Below are 21,931 nucleotides of genomic sequence, written 5' to 3' on the forward strand. Positions count from 1 at the left end.
CTCCCATTTTACAGGTAAGGAAATTGAAACTCATGTAGTTTCAATCATGACCCTAAAATGACAACCTTTGGGAATGGGTGAGTCAGGACTCAAGTTATGCCTTTAACCCACATTTTATAATTAAATAAATAACTTCCTGTTGCTTGACACTTTTCCATTATTGTAGATGATATTGCAGGAATCATCTTTGTGCATTTAATTTTTCCTTTTGAGTTATTCTCCTAAAATAATTCCCCTTAAGTGAGAATATTGAATCAAACCAAAAAATAGTGCGCATATATATATGCAAATTATGTACATATATGTAAATATGTGTGTGTGTATTTTACGGAGGGGGGCTGGAGGCAGGGTACTGGGGATTGAACCCAGATGCACTTTAGCACTGAACTACATCCCCAGCCCTTTTTATTTTTATTTTGAGGCAGGGTCTTGATAAGTTGCTGAGGCTGACCTTGAACTTGCAATCCGTGTGCCTCAGCCTCCCAAGTTGCTAGGATTACAGGTGTGCACCACTGCACCTCACAATAAATGATATATAAATGTGCTTCAGCCATAATACATAAGGCCAACCTAATATTTGAAAGGCATTGGTCAATCTATACTCCACCCAGCTGTGTAGTAATATATTAGTTTTTCTCATTTTAGCTGGTATTAACTTTTTGGGGGGGAAGGGTACTAGTTTATTTTAACTCTTTAAAAATATTAGCATAAACTATGTTTTCCAAGTCAGAAAACAGATTCTCTACTAATTCATTAAGCAAGTTTTTAATCAAGATTGTTACTATTTGTAAAATTATCATAATGAAAAACATGTAAAATATAGACCTTGTCTATATTCTTAGGAATGCATGTTTTATAATTTGTCATACCTTTTATATTTTACCAAGTTGCCTATTTCTCCTATAAGTAGCATACAAAGCTCCTTTCCAGTTCCATTAATTTCTATATGTAGTTTGGATTATCTACATAAATAATCTTGCTGCCTGTAAATAATATCATTTTTCTTTATTTCCAAACTTTTCATTTCTTTGTTTTATTTTGTTGAACTAGCTAGAATCTTCAATACAATGTTGAATAGAATTGGTGACAGTTGGCATCCTTAACTCATAATTGCTTCTCAAAGATCAAGCTTTCAATATTTCACCATTGAATGAAATTATATTTCTAGTTGCGAAGAGTTTTTAAATACCATAGTTTTTGTCAAGTAAAATTTATGCATCTATCAACAAAAGTCATATTATTTTTCTCCTCTTTTTTGTGAATATGGTGAATTATATTGATTGCGTTTGTGAGATGTTAAACCACTCTTACCTTTCTAGAGTAAGCCCCACTTATAATGTATTATGCACTTTTATATATAAAGATGTATTATGTTTGTTAATATTTTAAGATTTTTGCATCTATATTCATGGAAAGTTTGGCCTATAATTTTCCTTTCTTATGTTGCGTTTGTAAGATTTTGGTAGCAAGTTAACAATGACCTTATAAAAAGAGTCAAGAAATAGCCCCTCTTTTATTCTCATAACAAATTATATAAGAGTGATTTTACTTCTTCCTTAACTATTTGGAAAAATTTATTATTGAAGTCTTCTGGTTTGGGGGTTTCTTTGTACAAAGATTGTTAATTTAGTTCCATTAATAAGTTTTCTAATCAGTTTAATTTTCTTTCACTTTAGTAAGAGATAATTTATTAGAAATATGTCAAATGTATTTGCATAAAGATGGCTATATCTGCACTTACCATTTTTGTATCTGTAAGACCTGTAGTGACTTCCTCATCTTAATTTTATATATTGTAACATGTATTTTCTCTGTTTTTTAACTTTTCATGTGGCTTATTCTGATCTTCAAAGGACTTACTTCTTCCTTTGTTAACTTTATACATTTTGAAGTTGCTTACTATTTTGATGATTGTTTACTCTCATCTTTATTATTTCCTGCCATCCACTTTCCTCAGGTTTGATGCACTATTCTTTTTTCCCTTTAGATTCTTTTGATAAAAGATTAAATCATCAGGCTGAGGTTGTGGCTCAGAGGTAGAGTACTCGCCTAGCATGCTTGAGGCACTGGGTTTGATTTTCAGCACCACATAAAGCAAAATAAAGACATGTGTCCACCTATAAATAAAAAATAAATACTTTTTTTAAAAAGATTAAATCATCAATTTTTTCAAATATATATATATATATATATATATGATTCTCCTAAGCTCTGCTTTAGCTTTAACTTACAAGTTTGATTAAGTTGTGTACCTTCACTGTCATTTAGGTAAAATATTTTCTACTTTCTAATTTGATTTATTCTTTGAACTGTAGATTACTTAGAACTATATTGTTTAATTTCCAGGCACTTAGGCATTCTCTCTCTCTCTCTCTCTCTCTCTCTCTCTCTCTCTCTCTCTCTCTCTTAATCGATTGGATTAGTTTCCTGTGCTCTTGTGACAAATTAATCACAAACAAAAAAACATAAATTTATTATCTTACTGTTTGGGATATCAGGAGTCAAAATTAGTCTCACTAGACTAAAACTTCAAGATTCAACAGGGCTATATTTCTTTTGGAGGCTCTAGGGGAGAATTCCTTTTCTTAATTTTCCCAGTTTCCAGAGGCTGTTTACTTACCATGGGTCATGACCCCATTCTACCATCTTCAGAGCCAACAATGGCTAGTTGGGACTTTATTACACTGTATCACTCTGACACTCTCCTGCCCCCGCTTTCCCTTAGAGGGATCCTCATGAATACATGAGGCCTACCCAGATAATCCAGGATAATCTCCTCACCTCAGAATCAGATAATTAGTAACCTTAATTCCCTGCTTTCCAAGTAACATAACAGGGTTCCAGGGATTAGGATATGGACATTTTGCAGGAGAGCACATTATTCTTTATAGTCTTTCTTTATGGTCCAGTATATGACTGATTTTGATAAAATTCTGTGTACTCTTGAAAAGAATGCTAATTCTGTCATTTTTAAATGCAGGGTCACTTAGAACAGATCTTTAAATTGTGTTATTTGTGTCTTCTATGTCTTTAGTGCTCTTTTGTCTTTTTTTCCTATCAACTGTTATTTTAAAAACACTAAAATCTCCCACTGTGATAATAGATTTGACTATGTCCCTTTTAATTTTGTGAGATTTTTTTCCCCTGGATATTTAGAAACTCTGTTATTGAATGTAAAAATTTAGGGTTGGGACATTTTTCTCTTTACATCCATTAACACTGTGAAATATCCTGCAATGCTTCATGGCTTTATCTTTCATGACATTGAAGTTTTTTAAGTATACAGGCCACCAGGTCAGTTATAATGGTGCATGCATCTGTTCCAAGCTACTCCAAAGACTGAAGCAAAAGGATCGCAATTTCAAGGCAAGCCTCAGCAACTTAGCAAGATCCTGTCTCAAAATTAAAAAAATAAAAAGGACTGGGAATATAACTCAAAAGTGCTGCAGGGTTGTAAGCCCCAGTACTGGGGTGGGGAGAGGTGGATACAGGATGTTTATTTTGTTGAATTTAACTAAGTTTGGGTTTGTCTTATGGTTCTTCATAATTAGATTCAGGTTTTACATTTTTGGTTGGAATATTATATAAGGGATATTGAATCCTTCTCAGATATCACCTCCAGTGGTATATGGTACCCTTTCACATAGTGTTAGTTATGATCCCTTGGTTAAGAGCTGTCTGTTTTCTCCACTGTGTACATAATAGTGTCCTTTTTTATAATTGAAAAGTTTAAGGGGAGGATTATTTATATTTTTAATTAGCATAAATAGTCACATGTCCAAAAATATTTACTCCAGGTACACTTGATTTTGTTCATGCTTATAGGGAAGAACAGCTTTGCACTGGTCCTGTAACAATGGATACCTTGATGCCATTAAATTATTACTAGACTTTGCTGCTTTCCCTAATCAGATGGAAAACAATGAAGAGAGGTAAGCTGTAGATAAGAAAAAAAAAAAAAGAGAGAGTATGCTCTTGCTCATCCCACATCCTTTCTGCCAGATTAAAAAAAAAAATCTCAAGTTTAGATATCTCAAGTTCAAAACTAAGTAGAATCATAAGGAAACACTACACTAAGAAATACTGAACCAGAAAAAGGAGTAAAAGTTCCATGCAATATTTATTTAGAATCACAGAGTATCATAGGTATTCAGAACTTTAGATATGATATTACCTAAGACAGGTTCACATTTTGCAAATGAGGAGACTTAGAGCTCCTTCTGACTGGTGGCTAGCATGAGGTCAGTGAAATCCTGACTGACCAATACCAAGAATTCAGTGAGGCTAGTGGAATATGTTACATATTCAAGATGTTTCTCTTGATGGAGACACATTATCAGTTAGTAGACAAAAAGGTGCCATCACTAGCATGAAAACATGAAGAGCTGGGTGTGGTGGCATATACTCGTAATCCCAGAAGCTCAGGAGGCTGGGGAAGGAGAATCATATAAGTTCAAAGCCAGCCTCAGAACTTAGCGAGGTCCTAAGCAACTTGAAGAGACCCTGTCTCAAAAAAAAAAAAAAATATATATATATATATATATATTTTTTTTTTTTTAAAGGGCTGGGGATGTGGCTCAGTGGTTAAATGCCCCTGGATTCAATCCCTAGTACCAAAAAAAAAAAAAAAAAAAGAAAGAAAGAAAGAAAAAAAGAAAAAACATATGGAGAAACTCAAATGAAAGGTCAGCATCTATTCTAGATACAACTTTCTTGAATAACATAAGGTTCTCAGAGTTATGCTGTGATTGTTATCCAGGGACCCGAACCCATAAAGAGAACAAGACACAATATGAAGTCTAAGCAAGAGAGACTCTTCTCAGGGGAATTCTGGTAATTTGCAGGTAACCACTCAATTTGTGATCAGACCTCCATAGCAGAGGCCCCCTTTGGCCCGAGTCAACACATTAGTTGTCACTATTCATGGCTGCTCTAACTAGAATGGCCCCATCTGTTAGCCACCACCAGTTCTTGCTTGCTATTAGCAGGTGGAAAACCTTCTAGAAAAGGAAGGGCTTCTTTAAATCAACTATCTCAGTGGAGGCACATTTCTCCTTTCTTGAATCAACCCCTTTGCACTTATTTCAGAGCCTTTCCTCAGAGAACTTCCAATTGAAGTTCTAAAACAAACAAAGGAAAAATGAAGAATCTAAGAGTTAGTGACGATTTGTGTCTATGAAGAACTTATTCTTACAATATACACTGTCTAGATGCTATTTTTAAAAGAAATAATGGAAAATACACGTTTTTTAAATTCATTTCCTATTTATATACTAAACTTTGAATTTCAAACCTAAGTCACTGCATGAGTTAAAGTGCTTACTGCCCCTTGGAATAAACATACATTAATTGCAGACTAGAAAACCAAAGGAAAAATCCTCCTAACTATACTTGCCAATCTGTAAATAAAAAGAGACAGTGGCCATATCCCAGTCTCGTTTAATGTTTCATTAGTAATGCACCTTGATGTACAAGTGTCAGAAGTTGGCACTGCCTTTTATATTTATTGACATTCTGGTTTAGGCATTCCACTGATCCCATCAGACCATTCCCGTATGGCAGGTCCAATTGTGTCTTATCTCTTGTCTTTATCTACATTGTTTCTTGGCTGGTTACCATCAATGTGGTACTAATTTTTACTTCTCATGCATTGACACTAACCAGTTGATGTACATTGTATAGACATAATTTTTACCAACTTCTGCTGGCTTTCAGTCAATAAGTACCTGACAGTCACAATATAACATTGATGGGAATATTCACAGTACTTGAATGGTTCTAAATTGAACTAGAGATGAAGATGAAAATGATAGGAGTTCCAAGATTTGCTTTGAAACACTTCAACAAAATAAAAAAGAAGAGATTGGAAGAAGCAAACATAACAAAAAGTCATTCTGATTGTTAATTTTCGGTATTGAGTACACAGAGGATTATTATGCTATTCTATTTTTTGTGCTTGAGATTTCTCATAATAAAATTATTTTTTCATAATAAAAATATTTAATATGTAGTTTTCAATCCAGAAGCAGCCCAAGAAACCTAGTTCTTTTCTCTTCCTTTCCTCCCCTTTTATAAATGAAGAAATAGAAGCTCAGAGAAGTTAGGAGAATTCCCAGGGTCACAAAAGTCCCCTGAGTCCCACTCCAACATTCTTTAGGGGGATTATGCTGCACATTATTTCTTTTTGTCATATTCCTAAGTAAAGACATGGTTTGAGCCTTATGTTTCTTAACCAGAGTTTGGTAATCCTGCTTATATTCCACATGAAGAACACTACATATTAATAATTACAGAAAATTCTCAAGCTTATTAAATACATATGTTGTTTACACATTGATTTTAGGAGGAGTTTTGTTCTTTGGGAGACATTCAATAATTGATAGAGGTGTTATGGAAGGATTACTGAACTGGGAATTGTTCAGTAATCTTAATTCTAGTCTGCATTCTGTAGAAGGTGATTACATAATCCTCAGCAAGTTGATTAACCGGGCTAGGTCTGTTTACTCATTTTTAAAATGAAAGTGTTGAACTTAACGACCTCTTAAAGTGAATTTAGTTTTACTATCATGTGGTTCAATTACTCTATGCTAATTTTTTCCATGAAAAAAATTTTAGAATATATAATACAAATTTTAAGAATTCTTCTGAATTTACAAAATGCCATCTATTTATAAATAATGTTTGAAAGTTTATGTAGGCACCTCAACCTATGGCCTTCTGGTCCCTGAACAGGAGTAGCATATTGAGCCTTCCTAAAATGAGAGCTCCTTAATTTTAGCATTCGGGGTTTCAGTAAGAAATTCTGAACTTACAAATTTCCTTGCTGAAGTGATCAAACCACCCTTATTCTGAAAACCTATTCCTTTTATGTCTTACTGTGACTGTGAGGTAAGTTTTTAAGAGAGCTTTTTTTTTTCTGTAATCATTGAATAATTCTCCAAGTCGAACCATGCATCCCTATAATCATCATTTTTTTCCACCTCACAAACCAGCTGATGATTTCCTCCTAACACTTCTGATTGCAGTCTACAGTCATAGTCATCCAGAGAGCACTTGGCATCAGTGGCAGTCATTATAGAAGTTTGGATGCTGTGGAAGTGATATTTATGATGAGCATCTATAGTATCACAAACCATACTGCAGTGTAGGGCCTGCGATCCTAACAGTAGTAGCTAATATTTATTATTCCCAGACCTTCTTCCTTTATGTCAGGCACAATGCAATCCTCTTTATGTTCATGGTTTCACTTTCTCCATATTAACTTGTTTAATATATGAAAAAAAGCTGGGGCTTAGAAACATCAAGTAAATTGTTTAAGAAATGACATTCATCACTACCATCATTGAGAGATTATTCTTTTACTTCAATCTTTGTACTTTTATTCACTGTTTGAATTTTTAACATACATATCATTTATATAAAATAATCATTTTCTTTAAAACAGGAAGGCTTAATGTTTTTTGCCCTGCAAACTTTTGTTATTTTTTTAAATATTTTTTTAGTTGGAGATGGACACATTACCTTTTATTTCTTTATTTATTTGTATATGGTGCTGAGGATTGAACCCAGTGCCTCATACTTGCAAGGCAAGTGCTCTGTCATTGAGCCACAGTCTTAGCCCTAAAATTTTGTTCATTTTATGTAATCAGATTTAACACTCTTTTATGATTTCTGATTTTTTCTTATCTTTTTTTAAGAAAGGATTTCTCACATTAGTATTTTTTTTGTTTTGCATTAAAGTGCTGAGGATTGAACCCACAGCCTCTGGCATGCTTACATAAGCACTCTACCACTGATCTACACTCCAGACCCCACTTGAGTATTTTTTAAATTTCCATGGTACCTTCTGGTACCTTTGTTTTGTTTTGTTTGTTTGTTTTGTTTTTGGGATCTTTGCTCCATCCCTAATTTATTTTGGTATAAGACGTGATATTAGAATCTCTTTTTTCCCAGATCACTACCTGGTTGTAGCAACACTATTTATATAATACTTTAATTTTTTCCACAATGATTTAAAGGGCCATCTTTATCATATACTAAATCTCTCCATTTGGAGGTATATTTTTCATTTCTTGAGCATTAAGTATCAGTAACCATGGGCTCAAATTTATGAATCTCACAGAATATAATTTGCAGCATTTTACCAGATAGGAATGGGAGTTATTATTTGGTACATGAGAAAGAAGGAACATGATCCTGTGTTCTCAATAGTCACCATTTTGTGAACCAATGAGTCAAACTCAGGAATTGGCATGGTCAGTAGCACAAAGCATCTTACCCACAGCCATATTCAACCTTGTTTTATATCCCTCAGAAGAAAAAGGAATAGCCTTGGAGTAGAGATAGTGACTTTGCCCAGAGAATATTCTGCATCTTAGAATGATTCATTTTGCTGCATGAGAATATTATCTGTGTACCAGTACCTTGAATTCATTTTGTTAACAAACAAAAAACAACTCTTCCTCCTGCATCAGGTACACACCTCTTGATTATGCTTTGCTTGGTGAGCGCCATGAAGTAATCCAGTTCCTTTTGGAGCATGGGGCCCTGTCCATTGCAGCCATACAAGATATTGCCGCCTTCAAAATCCAAGCTGTCTACAAAGGATACAAGGTCAGAAAAGCTTTTCGAGACCGGAAGAATCTCCTTATGAAGCATGAGCAGCTGAGAAAAGATGCTGCAGCTAAGTAAGTGTGAGCATGGAGATTTTGTTCTCACAGATCAGAATCAGGGTGGAAGGAGGTGGGCGTGGTATCAGGAGAGTAAGTCAGGAGAGAATTTGATTTTCTTGTGGCCATGTCATCTTCCCTCTCTGTTCACCACTCTCTCTTCACCAGACTAAGACTGCAGTGAAATATGAGGGCCTAACCTCCACTTGATGGCTATTCCATATAGATTTGTTCCTGGTGTTCTAACCCAGGAACAAACCATTGTCACCAGCACCCATGGCAGGGAGTTAGGGGTGGGATTGCTACCTAGTATAAACTACAAATAAATAAGCTGTCTTCTTGGCCTTCCTGCCTTTATGAAAGAAACTTACACCAGTATCTGACCTGCTTTTACTAAACTAAACTAAGTCTTGTTTTGATTAATGCAACTACCTTGTAAAATAACTGACTCTCCTCACCCATTCTTTAACGAATCTGTACTAAACACAGTTGTTATTCTATATTTATGGGGGATTGATTTCAGGACTCCCTGTTGATATCAAAATTTACGGATGCTCAAAACTTTTATATAAAATGGCCTCACATTTTCATTTGACCTATACACATCCTCCTCATACTTTAAATCATCTTCAGATTACTTTTAATATCTAATACAATGTAAATAAATAGTTGTTATACTATATTGTTTAATGAATAATGACAAGACAAAAAAATAAAGAAGGAATAATGACAAGAAAAAAGCCTATTTATGCTCACCACAGATGCAGTTTTTCTCTAGATGTTTTTGATCCGTGGTTTGTTGAATGCACAAATGCAGAACTTGTGAATATGGAGAGCCAGTTGTAAACTGCTTTACTCAAGAAATACTGATGAACTTCTTACTATACATATACCACCCTTGGCTAGATCCTAGGGAGAAATGGTAACTAAAAACAAAGACCTTACTTCAAGGACTTAACATTTTTTGGAAAATAATACAAATGCATGAAATAGCCATTTGTGCCTATTACACATTGTTATCATATCACATAAATGACTGTAGATTCTGCTTGGGTTTGCCTTTTCTTTTGATATTTAGGTTAGGTAGGAATATTTTAAATATCATCAGCATATTGCATTAGCAAACACAGATACCAAAGCCTCTTAAAATGAAGATGACCAGCAGTGTCTTTCTTTCCTTTTTTTTTTTTTTTTGTACTTGGGATTGAACCCAATAGTGATCTCCCTCCAAGCTACATCCCCAGCCCCCAGCACCTTCCCACCCCAGTTTTAAATTTTCAAAACAGGATCTTACTAAGTTGCTCTGATAGACCTTGAATTTGCAATCCTCTCTAAGCCTCCTGAGTATCTGGATTTCAGGTGTGTACCACTGCACCTGGCTTGAAAGGCAGATTCTTGGAAGCTAACTTCTGATTGTATCTTGAGTGTTTCCAAATCTCCTGTCCTTCAACTCCTGAATTCTTCCATATGTCACCCAAAGGGGGAAGTATAATAAACAACCATTAAAAATATTAATAAATAGTCATTAAAAATAATAAGACTAAATCATTTTAGTGAGAGGTTAAATAATGCTGGAATACTAACTATAATGTCAGGTTAGTAGAAAAAATTGATGGAAAGACATAATTTTCTGTGACTTTGATGTTACAGAAGTAGATGGCATCCTAAGAAATCGTATCTTGTACTCTTCATTAGGCTCTCGTCTCTTCACCTACCTGGGAATCCAGTATTAAAGTCTCCACACAGTCGTCTTTTTCTTAGCTTCTTATAAAAGTTCTCTGTATATAAGTGACAACCACAAGTAGGTAACACATGTGACCAGTTGTCTTGAATTGCAAGCATACACTATCTACAAGGAATGGAATGTTTTACAGTGGTCCTCTTTATTCATGAGCAGTGCATTCCAAGATCCCCAGTAGATGCCTAAAACCTTGGGTAGCACCAAACCCTGGTAGGCAGTTCCCAAATTACAATATTTGGACTCACAATTTTTTTACCTTAAGAAATAATGCATTCAATAGAAACTATACTTCAAATTTTGAATTTTGATCTTTTCCCAGACTGGTGGTGTGCACTATGATATTCTCTCATAATGCAGGGCAGCAGCAGTGAGCCCCAGCTCCCAGTCAGCCCCTCAATTCCATGGGGAGTTGACTGATGGCTGAGCTATGATGATCCAGAGTAGGCTAGGAGTATTCAATACATTTTCAACTTACCATATTTTAAACTTACCATGGGGTTTTCTAGAGTGTAACTCCATCATAATCAAGGAACATCTGTGTACACTATGTTTTTTCATTTTATATATATCTATATATATACCCATGTTAAAGTTTTATTTATAAATTGGCTTAGTAAAAGATTAAAATCAATAATGATAAAATAAAACAATTACAACAACATGCCATAATGAAAATTAGGTGAATGTTATCTCTTTCTTGCTCAAAATATTTTAATGTACTTCATCTTTCCCATTAAAGTCTCTCTCTAGCTTCTCTTTGGCAACTCACATTGCCAGCATTACTACCCTTGCACTTTGAGATCATTATTAATAATGATTGCTTTGATAATAGCACTGTGATACTGCAACGTTAATCTGGTAACTAAGATGTCCATTAAGTAACTGATGGGCATATATAGTGGGATTATGTTGGACAAAGGGATAATTTATGTCCTGATCAGGATAGAATAGGATAGTAGGAGATTTCATCATGCTATATACAAACTTATTGTTTGTTTCCAGAATTTTCGATTTAATATTTTGGCTCAGGGCTCACAGTGGGTAACTAAAACTGTAGAAAGCAGAATTGCAGATAAGGTGAATATAATACTATATTGACTCCTACAGATGTTTCCATAAACTCCAGCTTAATGTATGAGAATCTGTTTTCAGAATTCAGCTATACTTACCTGAGTGGACTCTACTAAAGCAGAGTGGCTGAATTTTTATGTCCCTGAAGGAATGTGTATTAAAACAAACACATTCCACTTCATTATTGGTAAGAGGATGTCCTGGTGTTCTGCTTTCTCCCAAACTCCCTTTCTAGCAGGATAAAAAGGGTTTGGCAGAGAGGGAAGACACCTGGATTCAAATCCAGCCTCTGATATTTACTTGTGTTGATTCAAACACAGCATTTCTCTGTGGGCCTCTATCTCTTCATTTGTGAAACAGGACATGTTAGACCAGTTGGTTTCTAGGCACTCTCCAGTTCTGTAGAAACTCCCAGGTCTGCATCATTAGTGATTTGCATCCTCTTCTTCCTTTCCTTGGCCTGTAGAGGTCATGTGCCTGGAACTGAGCGCAGATGGGCATTTTCTTGAGTCAGTTTAGAAGTGGAAACCAAGAACCAGCCTGTGAAAGGGTCTCCTGTACAGAGGAGAAGATTTAAAATATTGGCCTGCTTAAATTGCATTGTGGTTTTAGTTTTTTTTTATTTTTATTTTCCTAACATGAATTTGTTGGACCCCCTGACTTCCTATCTAGGGTGTTTGAAACAACAAGGAGATTTAAGAAACTAGTCCAAACTTCCTTTTAGTTATTATTCCAGTTAATTACTGGATGATTTTTTTTGGCTGTTTTTGTTTGTTTTGTTTTGTTTTTCCATGCTAGGAATTGAATTCAGGGATTATTTTAGACAGCTGTCATGTTACTGTGACCAAAAGAACAATTTTAGAGGAGGAAAAGCTTATTTGGGGACTCACAGTTTCAGAGGTAGAGTGAAGAGTTATGAGAACCTTAACCCAATCAGTGAATTAATCCCCTGATAGGAATTAGCTGAGTGGCAACTGAAGGTGGGTAGGGTGTGGCTGGAGGAGTAGGTCATTAGGGGTGTGCTTTTGGGGTGGGGTATGTATTTTGTCCCTTGAATGGAGTCTCTTTCTGCTTCCTGGTGCCATGTCTTGAGCTGCTTTCCTCCACGTCTCTCTTCTGCCATGATGTTCTGCCTCACCTCAGGAATGGAGTTTGCCATCTATAGACAGATCTCTAAAACTATAAGTCCCTAAGTAAAATTTTCCTTCTAAAATTGTTCTGGTCAGGTCTTCTCACAGCAGCAAAAAAACTAACTAAAAAGGGCCTCGCATATGTTAGACAAGTGCTCAACTACTGAACTATGTCCCCAAACCTAACATTGCTTTTTAAAAGCCCTTTTTAAATGGGAGCTGTGCTTACTTGTTATAATATTTTTAAATTGACAAAATGAAAAAAACTGCCATCTTTTGTACACACTCTTTCCTGATTACAGTTTTTCCTTTGTTGGGTATTATTATTAGAGATAAACAAGTTTCTTAAGAGTTCAGCCATCACTTCCACAGTCATCGTAGTATAGATCCCTAAATGAAATATTTCAATAGAAGAGACTCACTGATTTAACTTGTTTTAATTTTATTTTTCAAGAATTATTCCTTAAAATCTGAGTCAATGTTTAGTTTTGTTTTCGATTTTGCTTTAAGAAACAAAAATCAGAATGTTGCAGCTGCAGCATTGACTAAGGTGGGCCAGACACATCATGTTACCTCGATGTACCTTTCCCATTTAATCATGCTAGGATTGCAGAAATCACCCTCCTTCAAGTGAAGATGTGAAAGGAACTTATTAAACTTGAAGTAAAGTGGTCCCTAATTTGTGATAGAGAAATTGGAAGAGAGAAAACTCGTAGTCATATTTACTAAGGCAGGTATTTTAGAAACTCCTATTTAAGAAATATCTATAATCCATTTAAAAGCACTTTATAACTCACAGTGCACTACCTAGGTTGTTGCCAAAATGAACATTACTGTAATTTACCTGCCAGAGTGCAGAGTGGAGTGCACTCTTAAATAGACCATGTTTATGTTGATCATCCTTCTTCCTTGAAGCTTCATTTTTGCCAGGTTCTTATTTCTCTCTCTAATCTCAGATCTCCTCTCTCTGACTCCTCTCACATCTTTTAAGTATGCCATCACCATACTGAGGTCAGATCTGGAGGTTACTCTTTAGACCTCTGCTCATGCTGTACTGTTTTCCATTGAAAATGTATCCACTCTAAAAATGCAGTTTAGAGCCAAGTGCAGTTGCATGTGCTCAGGAGGCTGGCTCAGGAGGATCAGAGATTCCACGCCAGTCTGAGCAACACAGCAAGACCCTATCTCAAATTTTTTTTTAATTAATTCATGTCTGTAGATAATCCCTTAATCTGTCTCATATCCTGACCTCTGGAACTCTGATCTCACATCATCAGTTGCCTCCTGGGCACTTCCACTTTGCCATTCTTGGTCGCTTGTCAACACATCAGATCATTCAGTGTTCCTATGTCCCATAGTCACTATCACTTCAAACTCACTGTGAGAAACCTACAATAACCTGTCTTTCTTCTGACCTTCTTATATTCTTGCTAGTGCTTCCACCACTAATTCTGTTTATTCCTCCTTTCAAATGTTCCTTTAGGTCCATTTGGTTTTATTCTTCTGTCTTACCACTCTACATAGGTCATTGCTCTCAAACATCAGCCATGATGCTATGTAAGACCCTCCAACATTTTACTTCCATTTATATCTCCAAGTCTCATTTCTCTCCATTTACCAATACCTTCCCATGCTCTCATACTTTAGATTTTGGTCATCCTGAACTTTCTTCAGTTGCTCTGTGTCAAGTGACAAGGAATCTGCACCTCTCAAAACACCTCATTTTGTTAGTAGAGTGTTCTATCTGGAAATTCTTCCTGCCTTTCATCTTGAAGCCAAAGAGAAATGTCTAAATTGTTTTCCATAAACTAACATTCAGGTAGCTAAAGGAAATGTTTATAATACTCCAACTCTACCTCAAGAATTCCTTTGACTTTATAACTGATCCTTTTGCAGCCTGCTTCCCTGAACATCTCTAGTTTGTCAACACCTCTCTTTAGGGTTGATCCACGTGTTTGATTCCTGTGCTCAGAAAGCCATCTGATCCACAGGGAATTATTTCCATGGTTCTACTTCATGCCACCCTACTTCAGATCCTTACTTTTCAGTAAAATAAATAAGAGCTTTCTTATCTGGAATGGGCTCAGGGCTCCATGAATGCCCTTAGGACTATATCCAGTATTTAGTATATCAGGAGCATATATTCATTTTGGTGGTGAGGATTTATAGTTGTTGTTGTTGTTGTTGTTTTAATCTCAGTCTCAAAGGATGTCCACAAGTCACAAAAAAGATAAAAGCCACTGGACTAAATGATCTTTGAGGTCCCTTCCAGCACTAACATTCTATGAGTCAGAGGTCCTGAGACACACACCATTTTCTTATTCCCTTGGGAGGAAGTTAAAGACCAAATATTACTATGTCTGATATTCATTGACAATGAAGAGAGAGACTCTGACAGACCCTTAGATACCATGCAACAGCAACTGAAAAGGTTACAGCTAAACCTTTTCTGTTTCATGAGGTCATCAGCTTCCTCTCACTGGAAATGTTCCAGCAGGACATGAATTATCATCTCTACAGGATGTTATATAAGAAATTTTTACATTACATGAACAACTGGTCTCCAAGATCTCTTCTGAGTCAAAGCTTCAGTGAGAGCCAAGTGGCAGGTCTTTGCTCATGCTCTTGCCTCTGCCTGGAATAGCCTTCTCTCACTTCATTCCTCCCTCATTTTGACATCCTTAATTTAGAGCCTCTTCTCTCTCAGTTTAATTAGCAACTTTCTCCCACATCTTCCTAGAGCTCTGTGAAGATACCTCTATTTTAGCACTATCACACCTCGATCTATCTGCAGAAGTGTAGGGATCTGGTTCCCCCATTCATAGTCAGTTCCTTAGAGCAGGGACTGTTTGTCATAAGTCTGGATCTCCAGTGTTTTGGAGTATTTGGTAGATAGTAAGATTCAATAAGTAAATGTTCAGTAACTGCCCCTATAATGGGTCTAAGACCTGACATAAGTCATTCATCACACTAGGCCTTAGTTCCCCCATCTGTCAAGTGGAAGGATGGGACACTCTCTTTTTGTTTGAATACTGTGAATCTCTATAAGTATACCACTTACTAGCCCTACCTAGGGCAGCAAACACACTTAGTCACCCATATCCTCACAAAATACTCTAGAATTTATACATTTGTGTATTTGTATTTCCAAGTCCCTGCATACTGATCATGAGCAAATTACCATTTGACAAGTTTATGACAGGAACTGTCCTTAGAGGCTCATGCCTATAATATGCTTGAACACAAACCATGATTTTCTGAACCTCTTAGACAAAAGCAGCTTACAAGTCTCACCCCTGCTGGATTCAGACAATATGGAGAAGAGCAAGTATTCAATACTGACAATTGAGATTGTTATTTGTGCTATCTGGAAGATTTTCTTTAATGCTAAACATGTCGTCAATTTTTTAAAAGCTACATTTAGTAGACTCATGAACAGAAGGCCTAATTATATATCTTGATGATTATATTATTTCTCCTAATTCTGCTTATTTAGTTCTCTAAAATGGAAAATCCCTCCCCTGTAAACCTCTCCCTCCAAAGAAGCCTCTGGAAGGCACAGCCCATTAGTTTTCTGGATATCCTCATTACTCTAAAAACCACATCCTTTTTTAAATTTTTTCTATTTTTTTAATGTAGCTGCTTTTGTCAGAGGCCCAGAAAGTGCTGCAGTAAAAGTTTTTGCCCAGGAACCAACTTCTTGGAATTAAGAAAGAAAGCTGTATGATTTCCTAAAAGAAACGACTGCTCATATAGCAGAGCGTAACTTTTCACCTTAGAGCCTCCCTCAATATCATTGAGATCCATGTAGACGCCAACCCGGACAGCAGACATTGCATCTGTCAAAGGGCCAACATCATTCTCTCAAGGCAGCTCTAGTCCTTGTACTGTGTGAAGAGCGCTGCTCCCTCTTCCTGCCAGGAGGGAGCTCTCTGGTCAGTTGGCAGCACTCCAGCCACCGTGGGCTTCCACCTTCTCCAGACAGATCACATTTAGTGGCCCCTGCTGGCATCCATATGATCCCTGGCACTGATGATGACAGGCTGTCCAGTTAGCATGGTGACCACAGTGCAGCATTCTCAATGTCAGCAGCTGTCCGAGATCTAACAAAACCAGGGTTAAATGAAAACATCGGAGCTGTGCAGGAGTTAGCCAGGCCCATCTGGCCAAGTTCTCTGCAGTGAGACTCTCCAGAAGACAATCAGATAAACAGACCTGGACCCCAGGTCAGGGGCTTCTCCATATAGGAAGAAAGACATTCAGAAGGGGAATTTAACAAATCGAAAAAGTTTAACCAGATGTCTATCACCTGGGTCTTCCCAGTCCCTTGAGATCTAATGGGCTTTGCTTCAAATTCCACAAACTGGAGAAGTCTGGATTCTATACCTGCTTGGGAGTTCTTGCTTCCATGGCTGGTGTCTTGGCTCTGTAGCTTGTCAGGTTGCTCATAGGAAACCACGGCTGAACATGGTAGACCTTACAAAAAGTCAGTGTCACTGGGGAGATTCACATTTCTTATCCCTCACTGTACAGTTAATAGTTCATATTAGGCCCTCCTGTTCTCTAAAGCCTCGCTGCTCAAGGCATGGTCAGAGGACCAGAAACATCTGTCCCCTGGGTGCATGTGGGAAATGTAGAATATTGAGTCCTTCCCCAGTGTCTACATCAAAATGTTAACAAGATCCCAGGTGATTCAGTCCATTAGAATGTGGGGAGCAAAGACCCAAGGTCACCCCACCATGGGAGGCTTCCTCCTCTGCCCTGGCCCTGCCTCTGCAGTTCTCTCATATTCTCCTTCTCCCCGCACCTTCCTGGTCCTCTGTTCTTCCCACTCCTCCCTCCCTGTCAGGAGCTACCAACCTTTGTCTCATGAAGAGCAGCCCTTTTCTCTAGCGCTTCAGAGCTGGTCACCACCTAGGCCCTAGAAGTTTGCCCTTCTACCAGCCGTCAGTCTTGTCTCCAGGCTTATTAGTATATTTGTCTCAACAGGCTCACCTAAGAGGGGCTCTGATACCAGACAGCCATGATGATAAAACAACTCTCCATCTCATTTTTTAAAATCCCAAATTTTGTAAAGACAGCTGCCCCCAAACAAACCTCTAAATCGAAACAGGATTCTGAGCTATCCTACAGGTGCTGGACCTAGCAGGAGAGTGTTTCATTCCAGGTCATTTAGTAGTTACCTGCAGAAGCAAAACTAGAAAACTTCCCAGCCCAGAGTTTTCTACCATACCCCAATCATTCCACACTAAATGGAACCTTCAAGAGGCAATCGTCGACTCTCCCTGAGCTCTAGCTGTGACTCAGCTGGGAAGCAGATATATATTGAGTGCCAGCTATGTGTCAAAAGCACTAATCAAAGATCTGAAGCAGCAAAACCAAGCAGGTTTTTCCATGCTACCTGTCTGACCAAACTCCTCCTTCAGCTGAAATCCTCTCTGCCTCGTAGATTTCCAAATATCTTTGAGAACTTCTTGATTCCTCCAGATAAAATGTATCACCACCTCTCCTGTGCAGGCACACTGCTATAACATTTCTTCCATAACAGGTTAGGTCTCTGATTTCCTGGATGGAAATTCTGGATAGAATGTTCTTCTAGGGAGAACTTCAACTTCTTAATCCTTGTTCTGTATCTTCAGTTCCCAGTAGAGACAAGACTCATAAAATAACTATGTTTATTTCTTGCTATCTTTCCTTTGACCATTCCTACAAATTAGTGACATTGGTCAAACAAATCCTGCCCTTAGCTCAACCCTTTTGTCCTAAAGCTCTGGCCCTTTCTGGAATCCCTTTGCCTCACCCTGCTACTTATTTTGAGACCTGGCCTCTCCTGCCCAGCCCTCTTCTAGTTGTTGCTACTCAAGGGTTGCAGCTTATCCATCAGCTACTTGTTTATGTCTTTTGAAAATTATCCCAACTTCTGAGCCTCATCTGCAAAGGGAGTGGGTTTGAGTCCTTAGCTAGATCTCAGTAGTAGTACTGCATACTACGGTGTGTTTTAATCAGTTGGGAGATGCTTTGCAAGTGAATTTTTTCATACATTCATTAAGATTTGTCAAGGGTCTTTTTTCAGTAAGTAAAACAGATTTGAGGCTATCCCTGTCATTCAGCTGCATTCTGCTGTGCTTTCTGGAACAGTAGGAAAAGGGGTAGAGTTTCAGGTAGCTCCAAGATACCTCTCTCTCTCTCTCTCTCTCTCTCTCTCTCTCTCTCTCTCTCTCTCTCTCTCTCACACACACACACACACACACACACACACACACACCTGTGAGACACACATACCCTTGGTGATGTATTGTCTCACACAGTAAAATAGCTGCTAATCATCTGCTTTCTGTCTCAACAGTGCAAAATTAATCTGCAGGATTCTTTTGGACTATGTCACCCTTTGAGTTATGAGGTCTGGTGTAGTCACCCTCTGAGTTATAAGGTATGGTGTAAAAAGAGAGGGGTTTTATTGTAGGTGAAGACTGCTCCTGGAAAATGTGAATTTCCAAACCTATGCTGTGAGAGCTCCTCTTAAAATTTCAGTCCCATGTAGGGACCACTCAGCAGATGATAGTCTTTTAAACTTTTCTTCTTCCTCTTTGACTTTTCTTCCAGAAAGCGGGAGGAAGAAAACAAGCGAAAAGAGGCAGAACAACAGAAAGGACAGCTGAGCCCAGATTCCTGCAGATCACAAGCCCTTCCCTGTCTGCCCAGCCCCATTCTGCAGAATGAGACCAGCAGGAAGAGCAGGGCTCCCAGCAAACAGCCTCCTGCCAGCCACATAGCCCAAGACCCTGAGCTGAGAGACAGCGGAGGGTCTCCAGGTGGGACTCCGGGCAAAGCCTCTCAGAAGGAGCCGCATGTTTCCTCAGACCTTCAGGAAACAGACTCCAGAAAGCCAAACGGTACGTGTATAGACTGTTATCTAACGCCAACCCATGGATCATGGGCTCTTTTGATTGGCATATTTAAACCATTTACATTTATTATAATTTTTAGCACTTAAGTCTGCCATTTTTATGGTTTGTTTTTCTGTTTGTTTCCTATGGTTCTCAGTCCTCTGTTTCTCTTTTCTTCCCTCCCTGTGGGTTTCTAGAACATTTTTTAGGATTCCATTTTATTTGGCTTATAATGTTGTTGAGTGTTTTCCTTTTCCACAGTTCTCATAGTGGTGACTCTGTGTATTACAAGGTACATATGTGACTTGTACGTCAACATTTTCCTCTAAGCAAAATGGGGAAATCTCACTTCCATTTAGGTAGCTTTACTTTCCCCACTTTTAAGTATCATTTCTTGGGGATCTGATGATGTCATACTTGTTATGTCAATCATAAAGTCCAGAGGAAACTAGACACAAGCTTACAAGAATTCTCCTCCAGTGGAGTCCCACATGGTACACTTAACTCCTTCAGCAATAAACTGCAACCAGATTTTTGTCTACCCTGTCAGCCCAGCCCTCAGAATGAGCCCAGCAGGCAAAGGGGCCTCCCAGCAATAGTCTCCTGCCAGCCATACAGCCCAGACCCTGGACCAGGAGATAGCAGAGGGTCTCCAGAAAAGTTCATCTGAACCTAGAACTCCAGGATTTTAAGCACATTGAGCCACTCATAAATTAGAGCATGGTGGGAAACCTCCAGAAATCTAACTGCAAATGCCAACATAGCGAAAAGGGCAAATAATGTTTTAGTGTTACTGTGAAAATAGTTTTCGCCTTGTGGCAAAAACTATTATCTCTGGGATTTCATGATTACTTAATTTAGGGTTTGGACAAGTCATTCTTTTTTATGGCTGAGTAATATTCCATTGTGTATATATACCATACTTTCTTTATCCATTCACCTGTTGAAGGGCACCTAGGTTAGTTCCACAGCTTAGCTATTGTGAATTGAGCTGCTATAAACATTGATGTGGCTTGCATGCCACATTCTATTGATAAAAGCAAGTATAAGACCATCCCAGACTGAATGATGTGGAGAAATAGAGTTCACCTTTGTGTATACTAGGATGGAAGGAATTTTTGGCTATCAAACAATCTATCACTGTGTGTGTGTGTGTATATTATATATATATATATATATATATATATATATATATATTTATATTTATATTTCCTGACTAGGAAATCTGGGCCCCAGAGGAGGCTTCTTTTTGTCTGTGTCACCATTTCAAGCTGGTGCTTATCTCAGTGATACTATTATCTCAAAAACTTTAAGTTTCCATGTTCCAAAAAATGATATCCATAATTATTTTTCAAACAAACTTCTCTCTAATTTGAGTGGCTCAGATTTCTGCGGGAAAACACCCTGGAAATTCTTTTTTTTTTTAATTTATTTATTTATTTATTTATTTTTTTATTGTTGGTTGTTCAAAACATTACATAGTTCTTTATATATCATATTTCACACTTTGATTCAAGTGGGTTATGAACTCCCATTTTTACCCCGTATACAGATTGCAGAATCACATTAGTTACACTTCCATTGATTTACATATTGATATACTCGTGTCTGTTGTATTCTGCTGCCTTTCCTATCCTCTACTATCCCCCCTCCCCTCCCCTCCCCTCCCCTCTTCTCTCTCTATCCCCTCTACTGTAATTCATTTCTCCCCCTTGTATTATTTTTCCCTTTCCCCTCACTTCCTCTTGTATGTAATTTTGTATAACCCTGAGGGTCTCCTTCCATTTCCATGCAATTTCCCTTCTCTCTCCCTTTCCCTCCCACCTCTCATCCTTGTTTAATGTTGGTCTTCTTCTCCTACTCTTCTTCCCTAGTCTGTTCTTAGTTACTCTCCTTATATCAAAGAAGACATTTGGCATTTGTTTTTTAAGGATTGTCTAGCTTCACTTAGCATAATCTGCTCTAATGCCATCCATTTCCCTGCAAATTCCATGATTTTGTCATTTTTTAGTGCTGAGTAATACTCCATTGTGTATAAATGCCACATTTTTAATCCATTCATCTATTGAAGGGCATCTAAGTTGGTTCCACAGTCTAGCTATTGTGAATTGTGCTGCTATGAACATCGATGTAGCAGTATCCCTATAGTACACTCTTTTAAGGTCTTCAGGGAATAGTCCGAGAGGGGCAATAGCTGGGTCAAAATGGTGGTTCCATTCCCAGCTTTCCCAAGAATCTCCATACTGCTTCCAAATTGGCCGCACCAATTTGCAGTCCCACCAGCAATGTACAAGAGTACCCTTTTCTCCACATCCTCGCCAGCACTTGTTGTTGTTTGACTTCCTAATGGCTGCCAATCTTACTGGAGTGAGATGGTATCTTAGGGTGGTTTTGATTTGCATTTCTCTGACTGCTAGAGATGGTGAGCATTTT

At 37.6% G+C, this 21,931-nt stretch overlaps 1 protein-coding gene across 1 annotated transcript in view; it reads left to right on the forward strand.

The window, feature by feature from the left end:
- Invs (inversin) overlaps window positions 1-21,931 on the forward strand; it is a 134,784-nt gene that overhangs the window by 97,479 nt on the left and 15,374 nt on the right. Inside the window, exons 11-13 of the mRNA XM_026415065.2 lie at window positions 3,826-3,932; window positions 8,475-8,687; window positions 19,215-19,504. Coding sequence (XP_026270850.2) covers window positions 3,826-3,932; window positions 8,475-8,687; window positions 19,215-19,504 — 610 coding nt within the window. The remainder of the gene's footprint in view (window positions 1-3,825; window positions 3,933-8,474; window positions 8,688-19,214; window positions 19,505-21,931) is intronic.

This window comes from Urocitellus parryii, chromosome 4 (genome assembly GCF_045843805.1).
Source record: "Urocitellus parryii isolate mUroPar1 chromosome 4, mUroPar1.hap1, whole genome shotgun sequence".
NCBI lineage: Eukaryota > Metazoa > Chordata > Mammalia > Rodentia > Sciuridae > Urocitellus > Urocitellus parryii.